At 35.9% G+C, this 23771-nt stretch overlaps 1 protein-coding gene across 2 annotated transcripts in view; it reads right to left on the reverse strand.

Annotated features, from left to right (window-relative positions):
- ITGA1 (integrin subunit alpha 1) overlaps positions 1 to 23771 on the reverse strand; it is a 146251-nt gene that overhangs the window by 87808 nt on the left and 34672 nt on the right. For both annotated transcript variants that reach the window (XM_037530624.2, XM_037530625.2), the window contains exon 2: positions 1800 to 1920. In XM_037530624.2, coding sequence (XP_037386521.1) covers positions 1800 to 1920 — 121 coding nt within the window. The remainder of the gene's footprint in view (positions 1 to 1799; positions 1921 to 23771) is intronic.

Below are 23771 nucleotides of genomic sequence, written 5' to 3' on the forward strand. Positions count from 1 at the left end.
AAGGGAGAAGGCTCAATGGTAGAGAGTTATGGTTACTTTGGTGGTAGATATGCTATAGTAACATACATCTGAGAGATATGAACATATACCCCTAAAGAATATAGTTTATAAGCCAATGGTACCACAATAAAAAATAATACAATTTTAAAAAGCCAGTTTATTTTAAATAGGTAGTTTAAGTCTTCACGGCTTGTTATTTAGTATATTGTTTTTTTAACTGTATGTACTATTAGTAATTAGTGAAATTTTTTTATATGTTTTAGTCATAAATGCTAATCCTTTAAGAAAAACAGAGTTTTTTAAGTACACAGAGAAATTTGGCCAGTTAGTCAATTCAGCATTGTGTCCCACCTTTAGAGCTACATGAATTGCAGGTATAATGCCTAAAACAATGAGACTGGTGTCTAAAGGGATGACTTTACCTGTCTAACCTTAAAAAAGAGGAGGGAGTAGGACTATAGGATGTAAATACAAAGGATTTAAAAACTTATGGGCTATGACTGGATCTCTTACCTGAGATACTTATGAGGAGATTAGATATATGAAACACCCCCTAGCTTACAACTAGGATGTAATATATGTACATACAAAATGTGGGAAATAAAATTCTCATTTTAATAGTATTTATGGGATTATTACAAAATTAAGTCTAAAAGATAAGGCAGAATATTAAAAAAAATCTTTCATTTGCCAAATATACCAAAGTAATAAATCACTGTTTTCCAAGTAGGGATAAATCCCTTTTTGTTTATTATTATAGTTAGTAGAAAAATGGGTTTGTTTAATTTAAGTTATTAAACTGAAACAAAGTTTAACTAACTTTGTTCTTTTTTTGGTATAAGGCTCAGTTTTTTAAAATATACTAAAATTACATTAAGTATAAAACAAAAACACTGTGGGCCTCCCCAGTGGCGCAGCGGTAGAGCGCTGGGTTGCGAAGCTGCCCCCGGCCTCTGCGGCGCTGGTTCAATCCCCGGCTGCTCCCCGGCCACCAGAGGAGGGTCTCACATGGCGCGCAGACCTCTCCTGCCACCCGCTGCTCCCCTCAGCAGTGTACTTTGGTCCTTCTGCCTGCTCTGCTCCCCGCTCTGGCTCTGGTGAATTCTCTCACCCTCCCGCGCTTCTGACTGTACCCAGTGCATGTATAAACAAAACAAACAAACAAGCAAACAAATAAATAAATTAAAAAAAAAACATGCCTCTATTAAAAAAAAAAAAACAACCAAAAACACTGTAATATTAATTTGGGATATTTTTTAATAAGTTAAATATGCTTTAAAAGTCATGTCTAAAGTGCACTTAGTCATTATAAAGATACTAAAATGTATGAAAGAAATTTAGTAAGGATTATTATGACTCATAGACCAAACTCAGTAAAGACCAAAATATAAGCCCATATTATAGAAGTTATATTAAAATTTATAAGACAGCATTTATTCTGCTTTCCAATCCCTCCTGCTGAATTTAAGCCACTCTAAAATGAGAACAATTAAAGAGTTCTTGCCAGAATAGCATAATTACAAAACAAGAATATTTTGGATAAAGACCTTCTTTGAGGTCAACCCAGACTCCAACAGAAATCACTAATGACTTGGTCTAATATTGCCAAGGAATTTTTCTTTTTTTCATTTTTCAGTTTCCATTATCAAATGATTAGCTGGCATTTTCTGCCATAAGTGATTCACTCTGTGGATGTCTCATTCATAAAACCAACTACAGCTGAATAACACTTTCCATTATCATGTAAAACAAACCAAAAAACATCAAATCATAACAATGACAAAAATCCCAGGGCTTACCATTTCCCTTCTTCATTTTCATATTGTTGAACAGTATATCCAAACATGTCCTCCACTGGGCCACTGAAAGTCATTGAATTTTTCACATCAACATTGAATGATATGCAGAAGCCTAGAACAACTAAGAGGGAAGATAAGGTCCAGTTACACAGAGTTCACTAAGATGCCAAGCAGGGTTTGAATTATGGCATGCATTCTTGAAGTTCTCATTGATAACTGTGCTCTTATCAAAAAGAGCAATGCCACTCACAGAATGAGAACTAAAGGAAGGTCTATGACACTAACTGTATTGCTGACTGGAAATCAACATAATGACTGAAAAATACAAGTACTGACATTCAAACAAATCCCATAGTGATTTAGTTCTAGTACCATTCCCAAAGCTAAAGATTTCAGAATGAGTGGGAAAAAGGGCTTACATATGACTATAGCAGTTGTAGACAGCGTGCAAGTAGTGAGTCCTACAGCAAACCATGGCCTCTATGAAATGTAAACGACTTAATTTTTCCTTTTCTGATTACAGAGGATGCAAGTATCACCATTTAAAGCCTCCAGAGAGGAAGCTTTTCTTTGTTGCTTCCAAAGGGAAGGCAAGCTGATTATTTCCACTCAGAGATGGACTCCTATGCAGAACTGGGATTGGCTTTTCTTTTCTTTTTTTATCAAACAGTGAGTGGAACTTCATACATACTAGTCTCCGTAAAGTGTTGTCAGTGATAACCTTGCAGGTTACTGGTGAGATTAAATCAGATGATATATCTACGCAGTTTATTCAATGTTTGACACTTTTTACCTATTAAATGAGGGTTTATTCTCTTTAATTTCTGTCGCTCAAGTAAATGAAACTCTTTTTATAAGAAACTCACTCCTAGAAAGTCTCATAATAGTTTCAAATTCTGCCTTTGGTACTGGATTTTCAAGTGTACTTGTGAAGTTCCAAAGTACTCCCCTCCTATATGTAATTAAAAATTAAGAATTCTTCCCAGTGAGTGTAAGAGCACTTAAAAATCACAGTGTCATCAGGTATATTCAGAGGTGATTAAATTCACTCTCCTTTGTAAAGCCATAACCTAACCAAAAGTATTCTGAAAATTTCTTTTCTTACTGTAAGCTCTTTCATAAATATAGTTTAAGTCCAAATGCTATGCTAAATTCATCCTGTGCTCTAATTCATATCTTCAAATCTTAATGACAATATTAAGTACTTATCTGATGCATAGGATTATATGTAACTTAAAAAATTTAATCTTCAAAAATACTTATGCATATTTATTTATGGAAAAAAAGATACTTCTGTATACCTATTTAGAAAGTCTTTCCTGATTTACCACCTGGGAATAATTTTTTGCTACTAAACTCTCCTCTTTTATTTAAAAAAATTTTCTCAGAAATAATCATTAAATATTATCTATCTTGTAGTTATTGGTGAAGTTTCCCTCTCCCTCAGTGACTGGAAAATTCCTAAGAGCAGGAACTCTCTAAATTATTTTTCTTGTCCCTTCTCAAATCTAGCACAGCTCCTTCACACATGGACAGCAACATATTTGTAGAATGAAAGACAACCCATGGAAGGAGGAGGCATAACAGCTATAGTCAGAGGCAAACTGGGATCTATTTCATCTTAGTTAAGATTTATGGAGATAGCAGTTTTTGACTTAGATTTTTAAGGGGTGGGAGAGAAGGCAAGTTGGCAGCGAGTCAAAAATATCATAATGACTGGGAGAGTCTGTCAGTGATGAGACACAAGATGAGACAAATGTGCCTGGTGGAAGATGCCGACAAAGAAGGGAAGGGTAGCCCAGGTCCATTTATGTACATTTCCCATTCATTTTTCAAGGGAGAGGGAAAACAGCTGGCTTCCATCTTCTCCATAATAATCTTTCATATAGTTGAAGATAGTTTTAAATACTCTTCATTTCACTCTCCTAAGCTATACTTACATCTTTCCTCTTTTTTTTTTACACTTTCAATAGATTATTTTTAACATATGAAATACAAAAAAAACCCCAACCAGTTCTTTTGCAGCAGAATTTCTCATTTTTGGTGCTATATACCTTTTGGATAAGAAAATCCATGGTTATGAGGGACTATCTATACTAAAACATATACCCTATACACCTGACAGTAATACCTCCCGAGTTGTAAAGAACAAAAATATTTCCAGACACTGCTAAATTTCCCAGGGACCAAAATCATCTCCTGTTGAAATCCATTATACAACAGATAAGGACCAGAACAATATCACTGGTGACTTTGCTGAAGAAGGTGACAGACAGTAAACCAATAGTGGCTTGCAAATTAGTGGCATCTACCTTACCCAGGAGCAGGTGAGAAATCCATAATCCCAGGCCCCACAGAGATTTCTTGAATTGGTATCTTTATCCCAACAAGATCCCCAGGAAGGAAGTCTGATTCCTGTTAAGATTTCAGAAGCACATGGAATATGGTAGCCCTCTATCATAATGTGATACAGGTTACAGAATTTGTCTAAATTAAAAGCATTCACCAACTTTTAGGCAAAAAGGGAGATGGATTCACTTTCATGAATGTCACCCCTCTCAAAGGATTTTTCCAGTACTTCTTCATCTTTAGTGTCTGCTCTCCCAAAGGCCATTCATGGTACCCATCAACGTAAGAACAAGAGCTTTGGTTTCCTTTTTGGGCCTGTTTGTTTATTCTACATGTTGTGTGGAATGTCCGGGGGTGTGTGCTGTACTTATTTTTTTTTTCATTTCCTGTCCTCAGAATTCTACAAGGCAATTTGCCCAAAGTGATTGTAAATCAATCTCTTTCATGTTTCCCAAGGCACCAAAGAGACTGAAGCACAAGAGATGACATAAAAAAATAGTTTACATCTTGTTCTTTTGATTTAAAGGAGTGTATAAACAGTAAAAGCAGCTTCTCATAACTTTTAGTTCAATGTTCATTTTGTTATAGTAAGTTGTCTCAGAACGTTAAGTGCCAGAAGTAAAGCAATTAAACTTATTTTCAATAGAAGCAAAATAACAACAACAAAAAATGTTTCAACATACAAAGGTGCTTTATGGGGCAGTACAGGGTTAAAATGAATTAAAACATAAAACATAAACAACAGTCAAGAGTCCAAATGTAAATTCTGATTTCACATGTACTAGAAAAGATTTTTTCCCCCTTCCTAATAGTAACAACTATGTTGCATTACAGTGTGTTACTCAATTTAATTTGCCAACTACCATACCATTCAATAAGGTATTCTCAGATGAGGATTGCAGAGAAATTTGCCCCAGGATTTCCAAATCATTGACATTGTTCAATTTTTATATATAGTCCTAAAACTGTGAAAAGCTAGTAGAAGGTGACATGGGAATAAGTTTAGAGGAGAGATTATGTTAGTTGATGTATTTCCACCTCCCCAAAAACAGATTGAGGGAGAAACTCTTCGGTGGTGTTGCTGGGCTAGGAGGGTGTTGCAATGAAAGGAAAGTTGGAGAAAGGAGAGAATCATGGCCACTGAGTGCCAGACAAAGCCCCAGAAGGGATTTCAGGTAAATCATATTTTTTGGTAGAAAAGAAATGAACATGTTTGCTCCTCTTCAAAAATGGTTTTATGTGTTATGTATCTAAGGGCTGAGACTGAAAAGGAAGATGAGATTGTCAATATTGAAGGTTGTTTCTTGTAAAAAAGATTTTTTTTTTTTGTGGGACCCTCACCAGCGGCCGGGGAACAAACCAGCGCTGCAGAGGCCACGGGCAGCCTCACAGCCCAGCGCTCAACCGCTGCGCCACCAGGGGAGGCCCTAAAAAAGATCTTTTTGTGAATAACTCCAGGATAGAATTTTGATGTGTGAGATAACTGAACGAAGGAGAGGGAGACGTAACCTACAGTGGTACAGTGTTTTCTGCTCACAAACATTTTCCCACTTGCAAATATTTTCAGGTAAATAATGGTGATGACGTCATCAATAAACCCTGGCAGTTAGGCAGGATGGAGTTCCATCTTCCTTTTTAATGTGTCAGGAAATTGGAGCATGGAGGGGCTAAGTGATTTGTCCAAGATCAGTCTGTCTTAGTAGCAGAAATGGACTTCAGCTCTGGTTTTTTAAGGTCAAATCATAGACTTCCTGTGATTATAGTGTTTTTGTGTTGGTCAGATTAATAAAAAATAAGCCACCCAGCTCAGCACAACCCTCAAATGCTCTGGAATATTTGAGGGTAGGACCAGCAGGAAAAAATGACTGAAGGGGCAAAGTCTGGGCACCTCCAGAGGACATAGACTCCTCTAAGTCTTAGGAAAAGTCATCGCTGCCTCTTCTCTGCTTCTTAATGAAAAAAGTCTGTCTTTCACTGGGTGGCTCAGAAATTTTAAACTAGGCATATCCAGATTGGAGTATTTAAAAGTTAAGGGAATTCTGAGTATCTTAAATTCCAAGGCCAAGGCAAGAGGGTATCAAATAAATGGTGATCAGGGATCATATTAAAATGTTATTGCTCTTACAACAACTTCCTACACACATTTATTCAATCTAGAAATAATAGGAAAAATCATGCCATTAACACTATGAAAGAGTGGAATGATTACACAATATTAGGATAAGAAATAATAATTGCGTGATTGCAGTTAATTAGTTTTTAGGGTAAATTTCCCAGCAGTATAGAAAGATGGTGATTTTTAGACATACATAATTAGGGACTTAAACCTGGCTCTTTCACTTAATTATTTAGTTAGTTATTCATATGTATTAAACTATTCCACAAACATTAATCAAGTCTTTATTTGGGGTTGGACATCTGCTAGGCTCTGGAAATATAGTTATAAAAAGACAATGCTCCTGCCTTCAGAGATCTTACCGGCCAGCTAAGAAAAAAGTACAGCAACTGGGCCTCAGTTTATCATATTGAAAATGAGTTAACAACAGCCTTCCCGGTATTAACTGCTTTGAGGAATACAAATTACACATGTCGGAGTAAAGAATGCTTAATGAGTGAAACTGCTTTCATAGGTGGACTCCAGAGCCAGGGTACCATCTGGTTGTTGAGTTTTCTTTGGAAAGAGGATATCCCCCCATTCTGATGACCATTTATATCTTAAAAAGTGATACAGATGTGAGGGATCAGTGGGGTAGTACAGTGGACTCATTGACTCATTTCCAAAGAGAATTTCCTGTTTCTAAACCTGCCTGCAATGACATATGTAAAGAAAATCTGGAATAAGTGTCTTCCAAGTGGAAGAGTGAGCTGAGGAGGAGTGTTAAGTCATCCCCCGCCTTCCAATTTGATCCTTAGGACACTCACGTCAGTTCTCACAGATGCGCTCTGTATTTATGATACCACCCAGGTTCTGAATCAATAGCAAGTTAAGGTTTCTCTGACTCCAGTGAAAACCACCCCCCATAACCTAGTTCACTTCAAATATCACAAGTCTATTCTGAGGGCAAGATGAGCTAACAGCAACTCTTCCAATACATTCAGTCATGATAATTAAGTTACTGATTTGAACTACCCGAAAATCAGAAAGTACACCTAGGCAGTGCAACCCCTATGCTGCAGGGGTGTAGAGACGCTATATTCCCTAAACCTGAGTACAATCTGGGTACCACTTACCTTTGCTGTGGAAAGAGCTCATCCACCCCTACTCAAATGGATATGAATAGCTAAAGTCACTTTTGCTCATGATAATTAATGATGTGATCCATCAGGTACTTTATATGACTCTAAACTTACTGCTTTTTCTCAAATTTAGATGATATATAGTCAACTTTGAAGCACTCCAGAGAATTGAAAGAAAAACATCTTAATGACAAGAGGTGGGAAAAATTGAAAACCCTTTTCCTTACCTTGCAATATATAGTAAACCATCTTTATAATATCAGTGCTGTGGATCTGATATTTTATTTTTATTTTTTTAATATTTTATTTTATATAATTCTTACATGATTTTTCATTTTTGCACAATGTATGCATTTTCATTTTGGTTATATTCCCTATACAATTGCAGCCCCCTAGAGCCTCCCCTGGTGGCTCAGCGGTTGAGCGCTGGGCTGCGAGGCTGCCCGCAGCCTCTGCAGCGTCAGTTTGTTCCCCGGCCGCTGGCAAGGGTCCCACAAAATAAAAAACAACAAAAAAACCCAATTGCATCCCCCCTTATTTTGACCCTAATCCTTCCTCTCCACCCCGCCTCCCCCATAGTATGTCTCTGGTTTATAGTTGCTTGTTGATTTTGATTTTTACTTTGTATTAATTAGTCTTTTTCCTGGTCCCTTATTTAGGTTTTCTAGATTCCTGCTATGAGTGAGACCATCCGGTATTTTCCTTTTTCTTTCTGACTTACTTCGCTGGGCATGATCCCGTCTAGCTCTATCCGTATGTTTAACTGGTTAAATTATTCTTAATAGGCTGAACAGATCTCAATTTTGGCATACATGTTTGCTTTAAAAGATAAAATTTGACCAATAGTATGTGAGTCTGTCAAAAAAAAGTTATAGTACTACATCATTCTAGTTCATTTGAAATCCAGAGATGGTTATTTTTACAATACTGTAGTCTTGGGGTGGAGCTAAAGGACTCTAATGGTGAACACACAGGTGATAAAAATAGAACAAAAATAAAACAAACAATATTAGATGGAAATTACATCAAAATCTCAAACACAGGAAGTCAATATTTTGTGGGGAAAAAAAATACTGCATCAAATTCAGCATCTCCTTCAAACAACTGAAACTTCCCTGTGGTTATATAAGAAAAAATCTGGCTCAATCAATTTCACCATTTAAAGTTCTTTCATCAGAAATGATGTAATATGTCAGCAAGATATCTACCTCCATCAGCAAGTGCAGAAAAGCCAATCCAAATAAACACCTCGGTATTCAAGCATTTTCCAAGTTCCATCCCAGCAAGCTGCTTTTTAACTTCAGCTTGCCTTAGTGAGCCAATTGTTTTAGCTTTGAATAGAAATATCCTATGGACCCCCGTTATGACAAATGGTGTTTGAACTTCAAAGTGAATGTGTATATATGTGTGTATTTGTGTATGACTGATGGGGAAAAGGCACAGAGTTCTAATTCTTGGCACATAGTAGGTGTTTAATACAAGTTTGCTAGATGAGCAGGATGTAATAAACAGAGAAATGAAGATTTCGAGAATAAAGGTCATTCTGGCTGTAAGAACTTATCCCCTTTCATAAGTGCTGCCCAGAATGCTAAACTCCAATTAAGTGTTTCCCAAACATCCTTTGTTAAAAATCCCCTTTTAAATTTTCTACATAAGTTTGTTCTTCCACAGTGTTTGTTTTCCTTTGTAGTATCTACAGACATCTGCTCTTTTCCCATATCCTCCCACCACAAATAACTGCCATCCCTGCCAGTTTCTCTCAGCCTGCCCTTCTCCTGAAATTCTTAAATAGTGTCAGAACTCATTGCCTCCACCCTATCGGCATCATCTTCTGGCTCTGTGTATTACAGGACAAAAAAGCTGCAGAACCTCAGGGGTCCCTGGATCTCACTGTGGGAAACACTGACTCGTGTGTTTTTGGAAGCAACATGAGCACAGAGCTCTGTTCTGCAGCTGCCCTGGCAATCCTGAGAGTTGAACTCATTATTTTCTGTGACTACAAGGCATGGACGCTGCATATGGAAAGGCATATTCCACTTCAAAGCAGGCAGGCTTGCATCCTATTCAAGTGCTGACCCAGAAATATAAGATACAACATATTTGGAAGTTTAATAATGTGAAGGAAAGTTGTACTTTTGTTAGTGAAAACTTCTCTATGCTTTTATTAATTGACATATTTCTTCTTAGTGAGAAGGGAAGACATTGCCAGCCTTACGGTTCATTTTGATAGTGTGCCCAGTAGGTATTGTTGAGGACCAGGAAATCAAAGAGATAGCACACACTCTAAAGTAATTTTCAGTTTGCCTGGTAGTTAATCATTTTGAATTCCAGGCACTGAATTGATTGATTTTCCTGTACTACTGAATTGGCTCATTTTTCTGGATCTCTTGGGTGCTGGCTTTTGAAGGCCATATACCTGTCTTAGAGTGTGAGACACAGTTACCTGAAGTACTTCCATTGCTTCACTGGGAACAGTGTGCTAATCCTACTTTCTTGCTTGTTTGGAAGTTGAATTGCTCCAGTGAAAATCAGGAAATGAACATCACTCATATCAGTGTACACACTATTTTGCTTTTCTGACCCCTGAAATAACCTGTTGTACTTGCCACCAAAGATAATCTTAGGGTTAGCAAGGTGGTATATATATATATATATATATATATATATACACACACACACACATATATATATATATATATCACTGAGAACACATATATAAATTAATTAAATACATTGAAGAGAATCTGTTAATAAAGGCACAGCTTTTTATTTGGGTTCTTTCTTCTAATATACCAATGAACAGATTACATAATGGTAGCAGGATAAGTTTTAACTTTGAGATTGAATCAAGGACATACCAAAATGTGAAAAAAGGATTATCAATTGACCTAATGTATAAATAGTACACTCTCTTTTTCTTAATTGTACAAATTAGAGTTTGTAGCTAACACTGCTAAAGTAAAAACTCAGGTGTAACAGAAAATAAAATAGAAATTAATGGAAAAGAATAATCATAGAAATTTCAAGTACACACATTACTTGAAAGCATTATTTAGATTGCTGAAATTTGAGGAGTAAACTTTAAAGCTTATTTAAAAATGTGCTATAAATAATCTATAACCTATAACCATAATATGCTATAACCTATAAGACATAAGATATCCCTCATATAGTGAAACTTTAAAATACAAATCAGTTAAATTATTTAGACTAGAAAGTAATACCAGCATTTACCAGTCATAATACTCTTTCAAAGAGCAAGCTAGCTTAGACTTTTAAAAATGTCTTAATGCATATTTTCAAGATCAAAACTAACACATAAAATAAAGTCTCATATATTTTTATTTTGCTGTGGAACTCAAAGGGATATAACATTTAGTTTGCCTGGATCTTTCCCTTTTTAATTTGCCATATTACTCTGAAGCAGGAGGCAAATTATGCAGATTTAATATATTTCCTTTCTGAAGGAATATGATTCTCTAAATATTTTTTTTATTTAATGTACCAGTGGTCAGTCATTAACATTATTATGTTAAGGCTTCATGAAACTCATTAACAAAATGAAATAATGTGTCAATTCCGATAGTACATCCTCCAAATCAAAATGTATAAGAAAACAATTGCTCATCCTAGAGTTACCCCATAGCTTCAATTGGCAATTTCAAACTCCGGATATACAAGATGCCATTATTGATTCTCTCATACTGTTGGATAGGCTAATTTTTTTTTCTTGATGGCTGAGTACTGTCTCTAATAATACATTACCACTTAAACTAAAATGATTCTGTTTAATTTTTCTCCCTCCCTAGCTGCTTGTTATTTATATTCTTCATTATATTACTCACTACCAAACATTCTCTTCACACAAAGCTTTTCGGTACTTCTCCTCAATTTAAAACTATCAAGAGGAAATAAGGTAAGCTATTATATCAAGATGAAAATAACTTGTTATTCACCTGAAAACTATTGGAAAATAAATTAGAAACAATTTGAAAGGACACTGGGGTTTGTTTATAAGGGCAAATCTCAGTAGCTTGGAATGTTGAAATATTTCAGATGGCAAGGGTTAGTGGAATACTGTTTTTCTTTTCAGGGAAAAGAGATAATTTTTTGATGTCTTTTTTTCTGCTTTGAGATAGCTCTAAACTTGTGTTCTCAGCTATAATTGTTCTTAGACCATGATGATCTCTAGCACTTAGAACATTAGTTGAACAGTAACATCCTTGGATCCAAACTCTATTCCTATCTGGTAGCATCATCTTTTACATTCTTTCCATTAGTCCACTAGGGTATCTTGAAATTCAAGTAAATACAGATGTTATATCAATAACTCCAAGAACTGGCTGCTAATATTTTCCTTAAATGGAAGCATTCTAGTATTCAGAATCACAACTCCAGTGACTAAGTATTTGTTAACTATAAGGATCTTAAAAATTCAGGTAGAGATTACCTGAAAAGGAAGTGCATAGGATAGAAAAGGAGATAAAATGTGACTTTAATTTGTTGCCTTTTTAGAGGAAAATTCTTATTTCTGATGTTTCCTTTCATGTGGTGGGAGCTTCACTTGCTGTCACTCTTAATCTGTTTGTATGTCTGCCCTCCTTTCACACTTAAATGATGAATGAGTTTGTAAGGAGCTCTATGAGTTTTTTATAGGAATGAACCTATCCATTGAATAAAATAGCTTTGTTCTATTCTTCCCATATCAGCCTCTCATCTGGGGCTGGAGGGAAAGTCATTTTCACCCAAAGATCAATAATAGGAACTTCATTTATCAGTTGGGTTTGATTCTGATTGTCATTTCCCAATTGGTTCTGATGCAAGTGAAGAAGAGATTTGCTCATTATTGGGCTTTCTCAAAAATCCTAATAGTGTTTCATTTCTTATAAAATTTAACAAGTATGGGTAAATGTTTACATTTCACAAAACTGAGTATTGGTCATAGTTGTGTGTATTATGTTATTCCTTTAATGTTCTCACTTGTTTGATGTATTTCATGGTTTTAAAAAGTTTATACATTTCTCTGTTATAATTATCATATGTTTAAAGATGCACTGACATGATATGACTTCTCTAATTCCTTTGAATTTCACTAATTATTTTTGCTATTTTCATAACTCAAAGAAATTAGAACAAATGCAATGACATTCTTGTTTCTTAGAGCTACAAAGATGCACAACATAAAAGAATTTGAATGGATGACCTTAACCATCTCTACCCATTTTCAATTTCCTACAATCTCATGGCTCTCAGTAACATTGAGAATTGGGATACGGGACTAACAGAAGATAGAAGGCAGCACAATTAGGAAAAAATATCTAGGAGTTCTAGAATTATAAGCAAGGCTAAGCAGAATATAGCAAGATGATGATAGATAAATGAGAATGAATGCTTGATGATTTTCCTCAAGTATTATAACTGTAGAAAGAATTTTGACCTCATCATTTCTCACCATTCTTGTTACTCTCTGCTCTTATTATTTGGATCTTTAAAGGAGCAGAAACCAGCATAACTCAATCAATAGTGACAACAAAACTAAACCATTAATGGATTCCAATATCTCATTTCTTCAAATGCATTTCTTGTGTTAAGACCCACACACACTTGTCTATAAATTCATCAATTTACCTTCCTATCTATTGCCAGATGTATATTTTTAAAACACGTATCTGGTTATAACGCTATCTTATTCTCTCTAGAATCCAGTACATGCTGTCCAACTCCCTAAATAGCATTTTATACCAATTAAAATGAGCCCTCATGTCACCTTTCCAATTTCATTACCACTTCTGGCTAAGAATGTCAAACTATGCCCCCTTTTAATATTTGCAGTTTCCTAATATATATTGAATTACTTCTTAGCCTGATGAACATTTATCCAGCTTTCAATGTTCATCTGAAGACTCCTCTCCCCACTTGCCCCCACTGATAATCATTCTTCCTCAGTGTTCCATGGAAACTTTACATATTTAACCCAGAGGACATATTATGCTATACTACAGATAAGCACTGTACATACTCTATTTCCTCGAAGAATTATAAACTACTTAAAGGTTAGGAGCTCATATTCTTATCCTCAATGCCCAGCACTATTTCTGGATATGGCAAAGATGACTTGTTGACCCTAATTCCATTTCTTTTGTAATAAGATCTTTACTCAGGGCAGCAGTGCACATGGTTAAAAGACAACTTGTAGTTTTGGGGAGATCTGTAGCTATACACTGGCCAATGAAAATAAATGGAAGAATTGTATGAGACATCCAGGAAGCTCATCAAGCAGAATTGACTCACCTGAAAGGTTTGCCCTTTTTTGCCATTCCATTTTATCATTCATTTGCTCATCACCTTTCTGAATTATGAATTTCTACACAATCAGTAGAGCTCTCTTACAGACCAAATTGTGCCCTCTCCAATTCATACATTGAAGCCCTCTCCAATTGTGCCCTCTCCAATTCATACAATTCATACATTGCAACTGTGGTTAGAGATGGGGCTTCTAGGGAGGCAATTAAGATTAAATTGAGGCCCTAGTACTACAGAACCAGTCCAGAAAGAGAGGCATCACCAGAAATCAACCCTGTTATCTTGATCTTGGACTTCTAGCCTCCAGAGCTATGAGAAAATAAATTTCTGATGTTTAAATCCATAAATCATTGGGATTCTGTCACAGCAGCCCAAGGAAACTAATATAAATTCCAATTGCGATGCTGGACTATTGGGTAATCTTGGGTGGAAATAGTGTATTGAAGTAGAAAAAAAATAATAGCATGGAAGTGTGATGACTGAACTAGTTTCAAATGGAATTCCCTTCGTTAAGTTACTGTTTTACAGTACTTAAGTTACTTACAGCTGCAGTTTTGTCAGTTGCAGAGAAACATAAGCTTAACAGATTCATTGTTATATAATTAGTGTTAAAACAAGCTTATTGAGTGAATGAGTAATTTGCTTTAATAAAAAGTTTTCTTACTGAGGCTATTTATCATCTCATGTAATTCTGTGATTCAATACTTCCTTACCTGGTCATTCTTTTTCTTTTTCTGTCTTTTTTGTTTTCAATGGTAAAATTCAGCCAAATTAAGTTAATATACCTCCATTTTAAACAGCCGATTCATTTAAATTATACTTTAATTTAAATATACATTTATAAGTGGCAGGATACAAAATCAACACGCAAAAGTCAGTAGCCTTCCTATACACAAACAATAAATCTGAAGAAGAAGAAATCAAAAAAACCACCCCTTTTATTATCGAAACAAAAAAAATCAAATATTTGGGAATAAATCTAACAAAAGAGGTAAAGGACCTATACAAAGAAAACTATAAAACACTGTTAAAAGAAATAGAAGAAGACACAAAGAAATGGAAAGACATCCCCTGCTCATGGATTGGAAGAATAAACATTATTAAAATGGCCATCCTACCAAAAGCAATATACAGATTCAATGCTATTCCAATCAAAATCTCAATGGCATTCTTCAAAGAAATAGAACAATTATTGATGAAATTCATATGGAATCACCAAAAACCCCGAATAGCCAAAGCTCTACTGAAAAAAAAAGAAGGAAATGGAGGCATCACACTCCCAGACTTCAAACTATACTACAAAGCCATAATCATCAAAACTGCATGGTATTGGAACAAGAACAGACATACAGACCAATGGAATCGAATAGAAAATCCAGAAATAAACCCACAGATTTATGGTCAACTAATCTTTGACAAAGGAGCAAAGACTATGCATTGGAGCAAAGAAAGTTTGTTCAATAAATGGTGCTGGGAAAACTGGGTCGCTACATGCAAAAGAATGAAGCTTGACCACTACCTCACACCATACACAAAAATCAACTCAAAATGGATTAAAGAACTAGACATAAGACCTGAAACCATAAAATACATAGAAGGAAATATAGGCGAAACACTACGGGATTTGCACATCAAAGACATCTTTACAGACACATCACCCAAAGCAGTGATAGTGAAGAGAAAGATAAACAGCTGGGACTACATCAAATTAAAGAGCTTCTGCACAGCAAAAGAGACAATAACAAAAACAAAGAGAAACCCCACCAACTGGGAGAACATTTTTGCACCCAACACTAATGATAAAGGACTGATCACAAAAATCTGCAAAGAGCTGATGAGACTCAGCAACAACAAAGAAAATAATCCAGTCAAAAAATGGGCAGAAGAGCTAAAAAGAAACTTCTCTGAAGAGGAAATGAAAATGGCCAACAGACATATGAAAAAATGTTCAACATCACTTGTAATCAGGGAAATGCAAATCAAAACTACCATGAGATACCATCTCACACCAGTGAGAATGGCACATATTAAAAAAACTAGCAACAACAAATGTTGGCGAGGATGTGGAGAAAAAGGAACTCTTGTGCACTGTTGGTGGGAGTGCAAACTGGTCCAACCACTATGGAGAGCTGTGTGGAGATTTCTGGACCTACTAAACATAGAGCTTCCATACGATCCAGCAATTCCACTCCTAGGTATTTACCCAAAGGACACAGAAACATCAATTCCAAAGAGCACCTGCACCCCTATGTTTATAGCAGCACTGTTTACAATAGCTAAGCTTTGGAAACAACCCAAATGCCCAAAAATAGATGACTGGATCAAGAAGATGTGGTACATATATACCATGGAATATTACTCAGCATTCAAAAAAGATAAACACATGCAATTTGCAGCAACATGGATGGCACTGGAAGGGATCATGCTCAGCGAAATAAGCCAAAAAGGAAAAGAAAAATACCGGATGGTCTCACTCATAGCAGGAATCTAGAAAACTTAAATAAGGGACCAGGAAAATGAATATAAGAAAGTGAAAATCAAAATCAACAAAAAAACTATGAACCAGAGACACTTTTTGGGGGGTGGGGGGCGGGAGGGGAAGGATTGGGGTCAGAATGGGGCGTTTGCAATTGTATGGGGGAATATAAAAATAAAATTTAATATTTAAAAAAAAAAATAAAAATAAAATTACTTGCTCTAAAAAAAAAAAAAATAAAATAAATATACATTTATAGAACTTCAATTTACTTTAAAAACTTGTTGCAAGTAGACTTGTGCAACAAAATAACCTTGCACTAAACTACAACTTTATGATCACATAAAAAAAAAAAAACTTCAATACCTAAATAATAGCCCTAGAAAAGAAGTATTAGTGGACATTAAATAAGCTTTCAGAAAACTCTTAACTCTGGCCAAGATCAGGGTAGTAAAATCAGATAGAATAATTTAAGAGAAAGGCAATGTGTTTGGTATATACATATTCACTAGGAAACATCTTTCCAGAAAATATATTGCCATAATGTTTTATGGGGCTCACATGCACTATATTATGTTATGAGGAGTTTTTAAAGTCCTGTAGAAAGAGTACATCATATAAAAATGCACAGGTAATTAATGGCATTAGACCGTATGTACTCTTTTAGGTGCAATAGTTAGGATCCTGAGGGTTCTTTATAGTAGCTTATCGTTGTTAAAGGCCATTTTACAATTGTTTCAAAGATAGTCTTTTCCATCTATTTATACAACACAAAGGTAACAATGCACTCCAATTTGAAAGCTGTTGACAGCTAAAAGTAAACTAAAAATTTAAGGGAAAAAAAAAGCAAAAATATGGGCCTCCGCTGGTGGTGCAGTGGTTGAGCGCTGGGCTGAGAAGCTGCAAGCAGACTCTGCAGTGCCGGTTTGATCCCCAGCTGCCGTGTGAGGGTCCCACATGGCACGCAGACCTCTCCTGCCATGCCCACTGCTCCCCTCAGCAGTGTACTTCGGTCCTTCTGCCTGTTCTGTTCCCCACTCTGGCTTTGGTGAATTCTCTCGCCTTCCTATGCTTCTGACTGTACCCAGTGCTTGTATAAACAAATAAATAAATCTTAAAAAAAAAAAAAACTTAAAAAAAAGCAAAAATAAATTCTTTTGAGTAACGGCATTTGAGTAATGGCATATGTATATAATATACATGGATTTAGATATTTCTGATAAAATAAAAAGGATGTCAACATCTCCAATATTTGTCACATCCATTTTCAGTGATAGTTTTAATTTTCTACTTTAACATAGGTTATATCCAAATGTGTTTCTATATTGTAATTCCTGCAAAAGAAGTTCATTGGATTGATCCAAGATCAAACCATTGAGTTTAGGAGGATCTTCATTGAATTATGAATTCCTAATACTGAACTATCTTAGCGGAAAAAAAATCTGTGACTCCTCTCTTACTGTTTAATATGCCCCTCCCCACCACCATCTCATCAAAGGTTGGCAAGTACTTTCTTTTGGCACCTTTTTTTTAAACACCAACCAAAGATTTCAGAATGAGTATCAGCTCTACGATGAGTCATTGGAGTCCCACCCTACTGGGCACAGCTGGTTAATTCTAGGGGGCAATCAGCAGAATAAACTCTAGATCTCAGCTCAGGCTGGCAGCTCGCATAGACAGATTCCTGTCTTGGTGGAGACTCAGCAACTGATTTGAGCTTGATTACTGCCAGGAAGCAAGTTTATAGTTCGAGTAAGTGACATTGAGATGAGGCACAGAGGAAGTTCTAACATGCAAAGGGGAACCGAAAGATTGTCTAACCAAATTAGTGGTCTCTTGCCAGCTTTATTGCTCCACTGTGGCTGGGGGAAGGAGATGGGAAGAATGAGGCAGAAAAACAGAAGGCCACAATGACTTGACTCAATGTTTACTTTTTACTATTTTTTTCCAAAAGCTATTAAAAAGTTTAAAAACACAGAATTTGGGAGGGAAGGACTGGGGCTGCTCTATATGCAGAAATATACAGTACCTCCGACTACATTGGGAACATGATATATATATATATATATATATATATATATATATATATATATATATATCTCCATGGTGGTAATAAAGGTCCACCATGGGACAGGTAATATGAAAGAACTGAGCGTTTAAAAGGTGAAAAAATCTTCAGCTCTCCTCTCAAGATTTTTAGTCACTTGTGAGACATTTAGGCATTATCAAATAATTTGCATGGAGTTTTAAAATAAAAAAAAAATTCAAGGGCTTTATGTTTTTACTATAATCATAATCATTATAATTTTATGCTAATTTTATAAATCTTAACAGTCTTGGGTGTTTTTTTCTTTCCTATTTAAGTATTAAAAAGGTCTGTGCGATCTAAAAGAAATCTGCCAACGGCTATCTTGGGACTTAACTTGGGCAATCCTCAATGTATTATGTAAACGTGTGGCTCGTTTTTTTTTTTTTTTTTTTTTTTTTAGACTATTAAGCAAGTGATTAAATATGTAAAAAACTTCCTGAGAGGACTCAACATTCCATGTACTTACAGAACTTTATGTCCATGCTAGAAGCATGGCCAGAAGGTAAAAATAAAGCAGGATGAAAGCATGGCACAGAACTCACACTGACATTCATTGCCAGGTCAGATTTAAAGTTGAAATCTTCCATTAGGCAACATAAAAATAATTCATTTAAATAGAAGTGAAAGGGCAGGATGGTGATGATGTCACCACAGAATAATTGCAGCTTTGTGTCAGGCTGGTCTTGTTAAGAGTTCAGAGCTGAAAGAGGCACCGATTTGCCCATCCACAAACTGACACCCCGCCTGGTGTCTGGAGGGGAAATCTACTAGGGTGAGTGATCCTGCTGCACGTCAGTTATTTCACAGCCAACATCTGAAGCATATTTTTCCTTCATGTCTTGAGTGCAACTACTATTCCATATTATGATGAAAGATGAGTAAAATAAATTGTGTCAACATTTTATAAATACTTGGCCTTTTACTACTTTAGAGGTATAAAAAGAGCTTTGTGAAAATGGACTTCTTTAGTTTTTAACCTTTTACCAACGAATAATGACTTTTCTGGATGTACATAAGTGCTTTTTAGGTTCTTTTAAAACAAACAAACGAGCAAACAAAAAACTAGTTAAGCAAAGAAAGAAAAAAATGGTTTTGCTATTTTTAAAGATATATTTCTTGGTAAAATAATGAGGACTTACTTAAAACTTCACACAATCCTGCACAACTAAGCTTCCCAAATTTATCTGTGAAGACATGTTTTATAGTGGAGGCAATTTGAGAATGTGGTGATTCATCTATTTTTTAACAGATAGCATTATCCAAGAAGAAAAAACAAAAGAATCCAGAATAGCAGCAGAGTCAGAAAAGTGGGCTTCTAATCTTTCAGTCTTCTGAATAAGACTATTGTTTGAATGGTTAAATTTGTATGTTCTCATACTAAAACAGTTTTTCACAGAACTACCATACTCTATCAGTAACTTTACATTCAGGAACTCAAATAACTTAATATATTGGATCAAGTACCACTCTTGAGAAGAAAGGATTTCTTTATTTACATATTTATTTAACTGAAGCATGAAAAGACTCCAACCAAGTTTGTCATAAGCTACATGTTATGCTAAAATAAAAAGGTGCTGGAACTAACTAAGCATTAACTATGACATTCTTTTTGTGACTTGAATCCTCAGCCAAGTGGAAACCAGATGAAAGTTGGGGATTACAATATTCAAAAGGCCCAAATCTCAGCATTATCGATGATTTAAGGACCAAAACCTAAAACCAATAGTGCATCATGGGCAAAAGTATCAACAAAAAAAAATATATGCCTTCTGGACATTTTAATAGATACCTGTATTTGGCAAAACAACAATAACAAAAAACCTCCTTAGTATCTCAATACACACAGGTATTTTCTCTTCATGTGAGTGTGATTGCTCTCATTAGCTTCTTAAGAACTGAGAAAAAAAAAATCAATGTCCTTTGTAAACCTTATTTGAAAGTTCTCTTCAGGATGGATAATTAGTGAAGAATTTTTTCAAAAGCTGATCAAAACTTTCTTCTTTTTGGTGGTAGGATTATGCATGTATTTTATCTCTTAACTTACAGATCTTTTGACACAGAAGTTAAGATTACTATATTTTTGTAAAACTGTTTACCATTTCTTTTCTTAAAACTTAAAGAAAAACTAGAGCATGGCATATATTTAGTAGAGTAGGATAAACCGTGTCCCCTCAAAAATAAGTCCCACCCCCTGGCATCTATGAATGGAACCATATTTGGAAATAGGACTATAGCAAATGTAATTAAGGTAACGATCTCCAGACAAGATGATCCTGTATTTAGAGTAGGCTCTAAATCCACAGACTGGTATCCTTATAAGAGAAAGAAGAGGGAGACTTGAGACATGGACAGGACACACAGAGAAAAAGGACATATGAAGACAAAGGCCAGAGTGTGGAGAGAGATGTTTACAAGCTGTGGAATACTAAGGAGCCCAGGAACCACCAGACTGTAAAAGACAAGGAAGGATTCTCCTCTTGAGCGTTCAGAAGCAATGGAATGCTTGCAATATTTTGATTGTGGACTCGTGGCCTCCAGGACTGTGAGAGACAGTACCTTTGTTGTTTTGGGAGTTTTCCTGTTTTTTTTAGAGATTTATTTATGCATACAAGAACTGGGGTACAGGCCAGAGGTGTGGGGGGTGAGAGGGTGAGAGGATTCACTAGAGACAGAGTGGGGAACAGAACAGGCAGACTGACTGACGTACACTGCTGAGGGGAGCAGCGGGTGAGTCAGGAGAGGTCTGCTGCGCCATGTGGGTTGCTCCCTGGCTGGCTGGGTATGGAACTTGTGCTGCAGTGGCTGCGGATAGCTTCACAGATTGTGTCTTAACTCCTTGTGACACCAGGGAGGCCCCACCTTTGTTGTTTTAAGCCAGTGGGCTTGTGGTAATTTCTTATGGCAGTCAGAGGAAACAAATACATTTAGAAAAGGGCACTCATCCTCATTTTTGACAAATATAGATAAGTACAAAAATGAACACACCCATGTTAATTACTACCTAAGTCTGAAAAAGAACATTTCCAGCATAGCTGAAGCCCCCTTGGGTTTATATCCTATTAAGATAAAAGTAACTCAACAACAAAAAGGCAGATAGAAAGCCACAATGAGATATCACTTCCCACCCAGTCAGATGGTAAAATAATAATAACAACAACAATAACATCACAGCAAATAAGTTTTGGCAAGGATTTGGAATAACTGAAACTCTTGTACATCACTGATGGGAATATAAAATGGTGCAAATGCTATCAAAAAGTTTGGCAGTCCCTGAAAATGCTAAACAAAGAGCTACTATATGATCCAACAATTCTATCTCCAGGTTTAATATCCCAAAGAATTTAAAGCAGAATTTCACACCAAAACTTGTATGATTGTTCATAGCAGTACTATTCATGGTAGCCAAAAAGTGGAAACAGTTTAAAAATCTATCAACTGATGAAGGGATAAAGAAAATATGATGTACTCAGACAACAGAATATTACCAGCTATAAAAAGGAATGAAGAAGTGATTCATACTACTACATGAATGAATCTTGGAAACATTATACTAAATAAAAGAAGCCAGTTACAAAAAGCCACCACTTGTATCATTTCATTTATATGAAAAATAGTGAATTGGCATATTCATAGAAACAAAAAAGCGGAGTTTTGGTTTCCAAGGCCTGAGGGAAAGGAGGCATGAGAGTGATTGCTTCATGGATATAAGGTTTCTCTTTGGGATGGTGAGAAAATTCTGGAACTAGATTGTGTTGCACAGCATTGTAAGTGAATTTATTGCCACTGAATTGTAACTTTAAAATGGTAAATTTTACTTTGTGTATATTTTGTCACAGTAAAAAAACTAGAAAGTGGCTTAATTAGTTTCTGTAATCATGCAACAATATGCTTCTTTTTATTTATTTTTTATTTTTTTAGAGATTTATTTATTTATGCATACAAGAAACGGGGTACAGGCCAGAGTTGAGAGGATTCACCAGAGACAGAGTAGGGAACAGAATAGGCACTTATGGAAGCAGCGGGCTAGTCAGGAGAGGTCTGCTGTGCCATGTGGGTAGCTCCCTGACCGGGAATCGAATTAGTGTGGCAGTGGCTACAGATAGCCTCCTAGATTGTTTCTTAACCCCTTGCACAACCAGGGAGTCCCCAATATGCTTCTTTTTAAAATAAACTTTTTACTTTGAGGTACTTGTAGATTATGCGCAATTTTAATAAATAATACATAAGACTTCCAGGTAGTCTTTAACCAATTTCTTCCTAAATAACCTCCTGTCCTTATTTTTGCTATTTAAAACAAAAAAAAAATTAAAAATCTTCACTTTGGTGGCAAATATAGAATTTTATAGTTGAGCATCTACAAATTGGGCTTCTTGCCACGAGAACTGGGTAAAAGCACAATATGTTTTACTCAGTTACTTATCAGCCCATTAAAAAAGAACAACCTTCCCAGCTGATTCTCTCTTTAATGAGAAACAACAGAAAACAGAAATTAGGATATTAAAATTTGGATGAGTCATGTACATATTCAAATATATTTTCCCTATTTAATTTCTTTGATAAGTGATTTTTTTAATAGTTATTTATTTTTATACAAGAACTGGGGTACAGGCCAGATTCACAGGAGGGTGAAGGATACACCAGAGACAGAGTGGGGAACAGAACAGGCAGACTGACGAAATACACTGCTGAGGGGAGCAGGGGGCATGACAGGAGAGGTCTGCTTCGCCATGTGGGATTCTCGCAGGCCGGCTGGGATCGAACCCGCGCTGCAGAGGCTGCAGACTGCTTCACAGTGCGGCGCTCAACCGCCTCTGCCACCAGAGAGGCCCTGATAAGTGTTTTTATTTAACCCACAGAATAAAGCACAGTTAAAGCTGACGGTTATTAGGTCACAGGCCATGAAGCATGAAAATATAAAACAAATATTATACTCTTAAGATAGGGCACATTTTCTTCAAGCTATAATTCTTCAAACATCTGACATGTCATCTGTCTAGGGAGTGTTAATGATATTTTGTATACTTGTGAAATAAACTGGCAAGTGCCTATGATATGTTTAATTTTTTTTAAGACTGCTATTAGACATACAAAAACCAATTCTATTTTCTAAGCATGAGGGAGAATGCAAAAAGAAGTGGTAAACGCACTAGTCACCTTTTCCCCTTCATTTTCCCTTGTTTTCTCCTAGCTTTTAATTATTTATTTTCCTTTGCTTGTATATCACTACTGTCTGCACTGCTTTCTCAGTCTCCATTGGGATATTTAAATGCTCAGTCACAGGCTAAACACTGACTAAGTAAATAAACATTTAACTGGTGTGGGTTCTGCTGATGCAGGGTCACAAGATCAAAACTACAATTGGAAGAGATCTCAAGAGTTTGGTGTCCTCCATTTTCCTAAGGCTGAAAAAGACTAGGGTGTCAGAGAGAATGTGATAGCTTTCAATGTCACTCAATATAAATGGGTACATTTAAACATGTGTGATTTACATATCTATAATCAAGTAATGAAATTTATA

Source organism: Talpa occidentalis, unplaced genomic scaffold (assembly GCF_014898055.3).
Source record: "Talpa occidentalis isolate TD23 unplaced genomic scaffold, MPIMG_talOcc4v2.1 talOcc4.6, whole genome shotgun sequence".
In the NCBI taxonomy this organism is placed as follows: domain Eukaryota; kingdom Metazoa; phylum Chordata; class Mammalia; order Eulipotyphla; family Talpidae; genus Talpa; species Talpa occidentalis.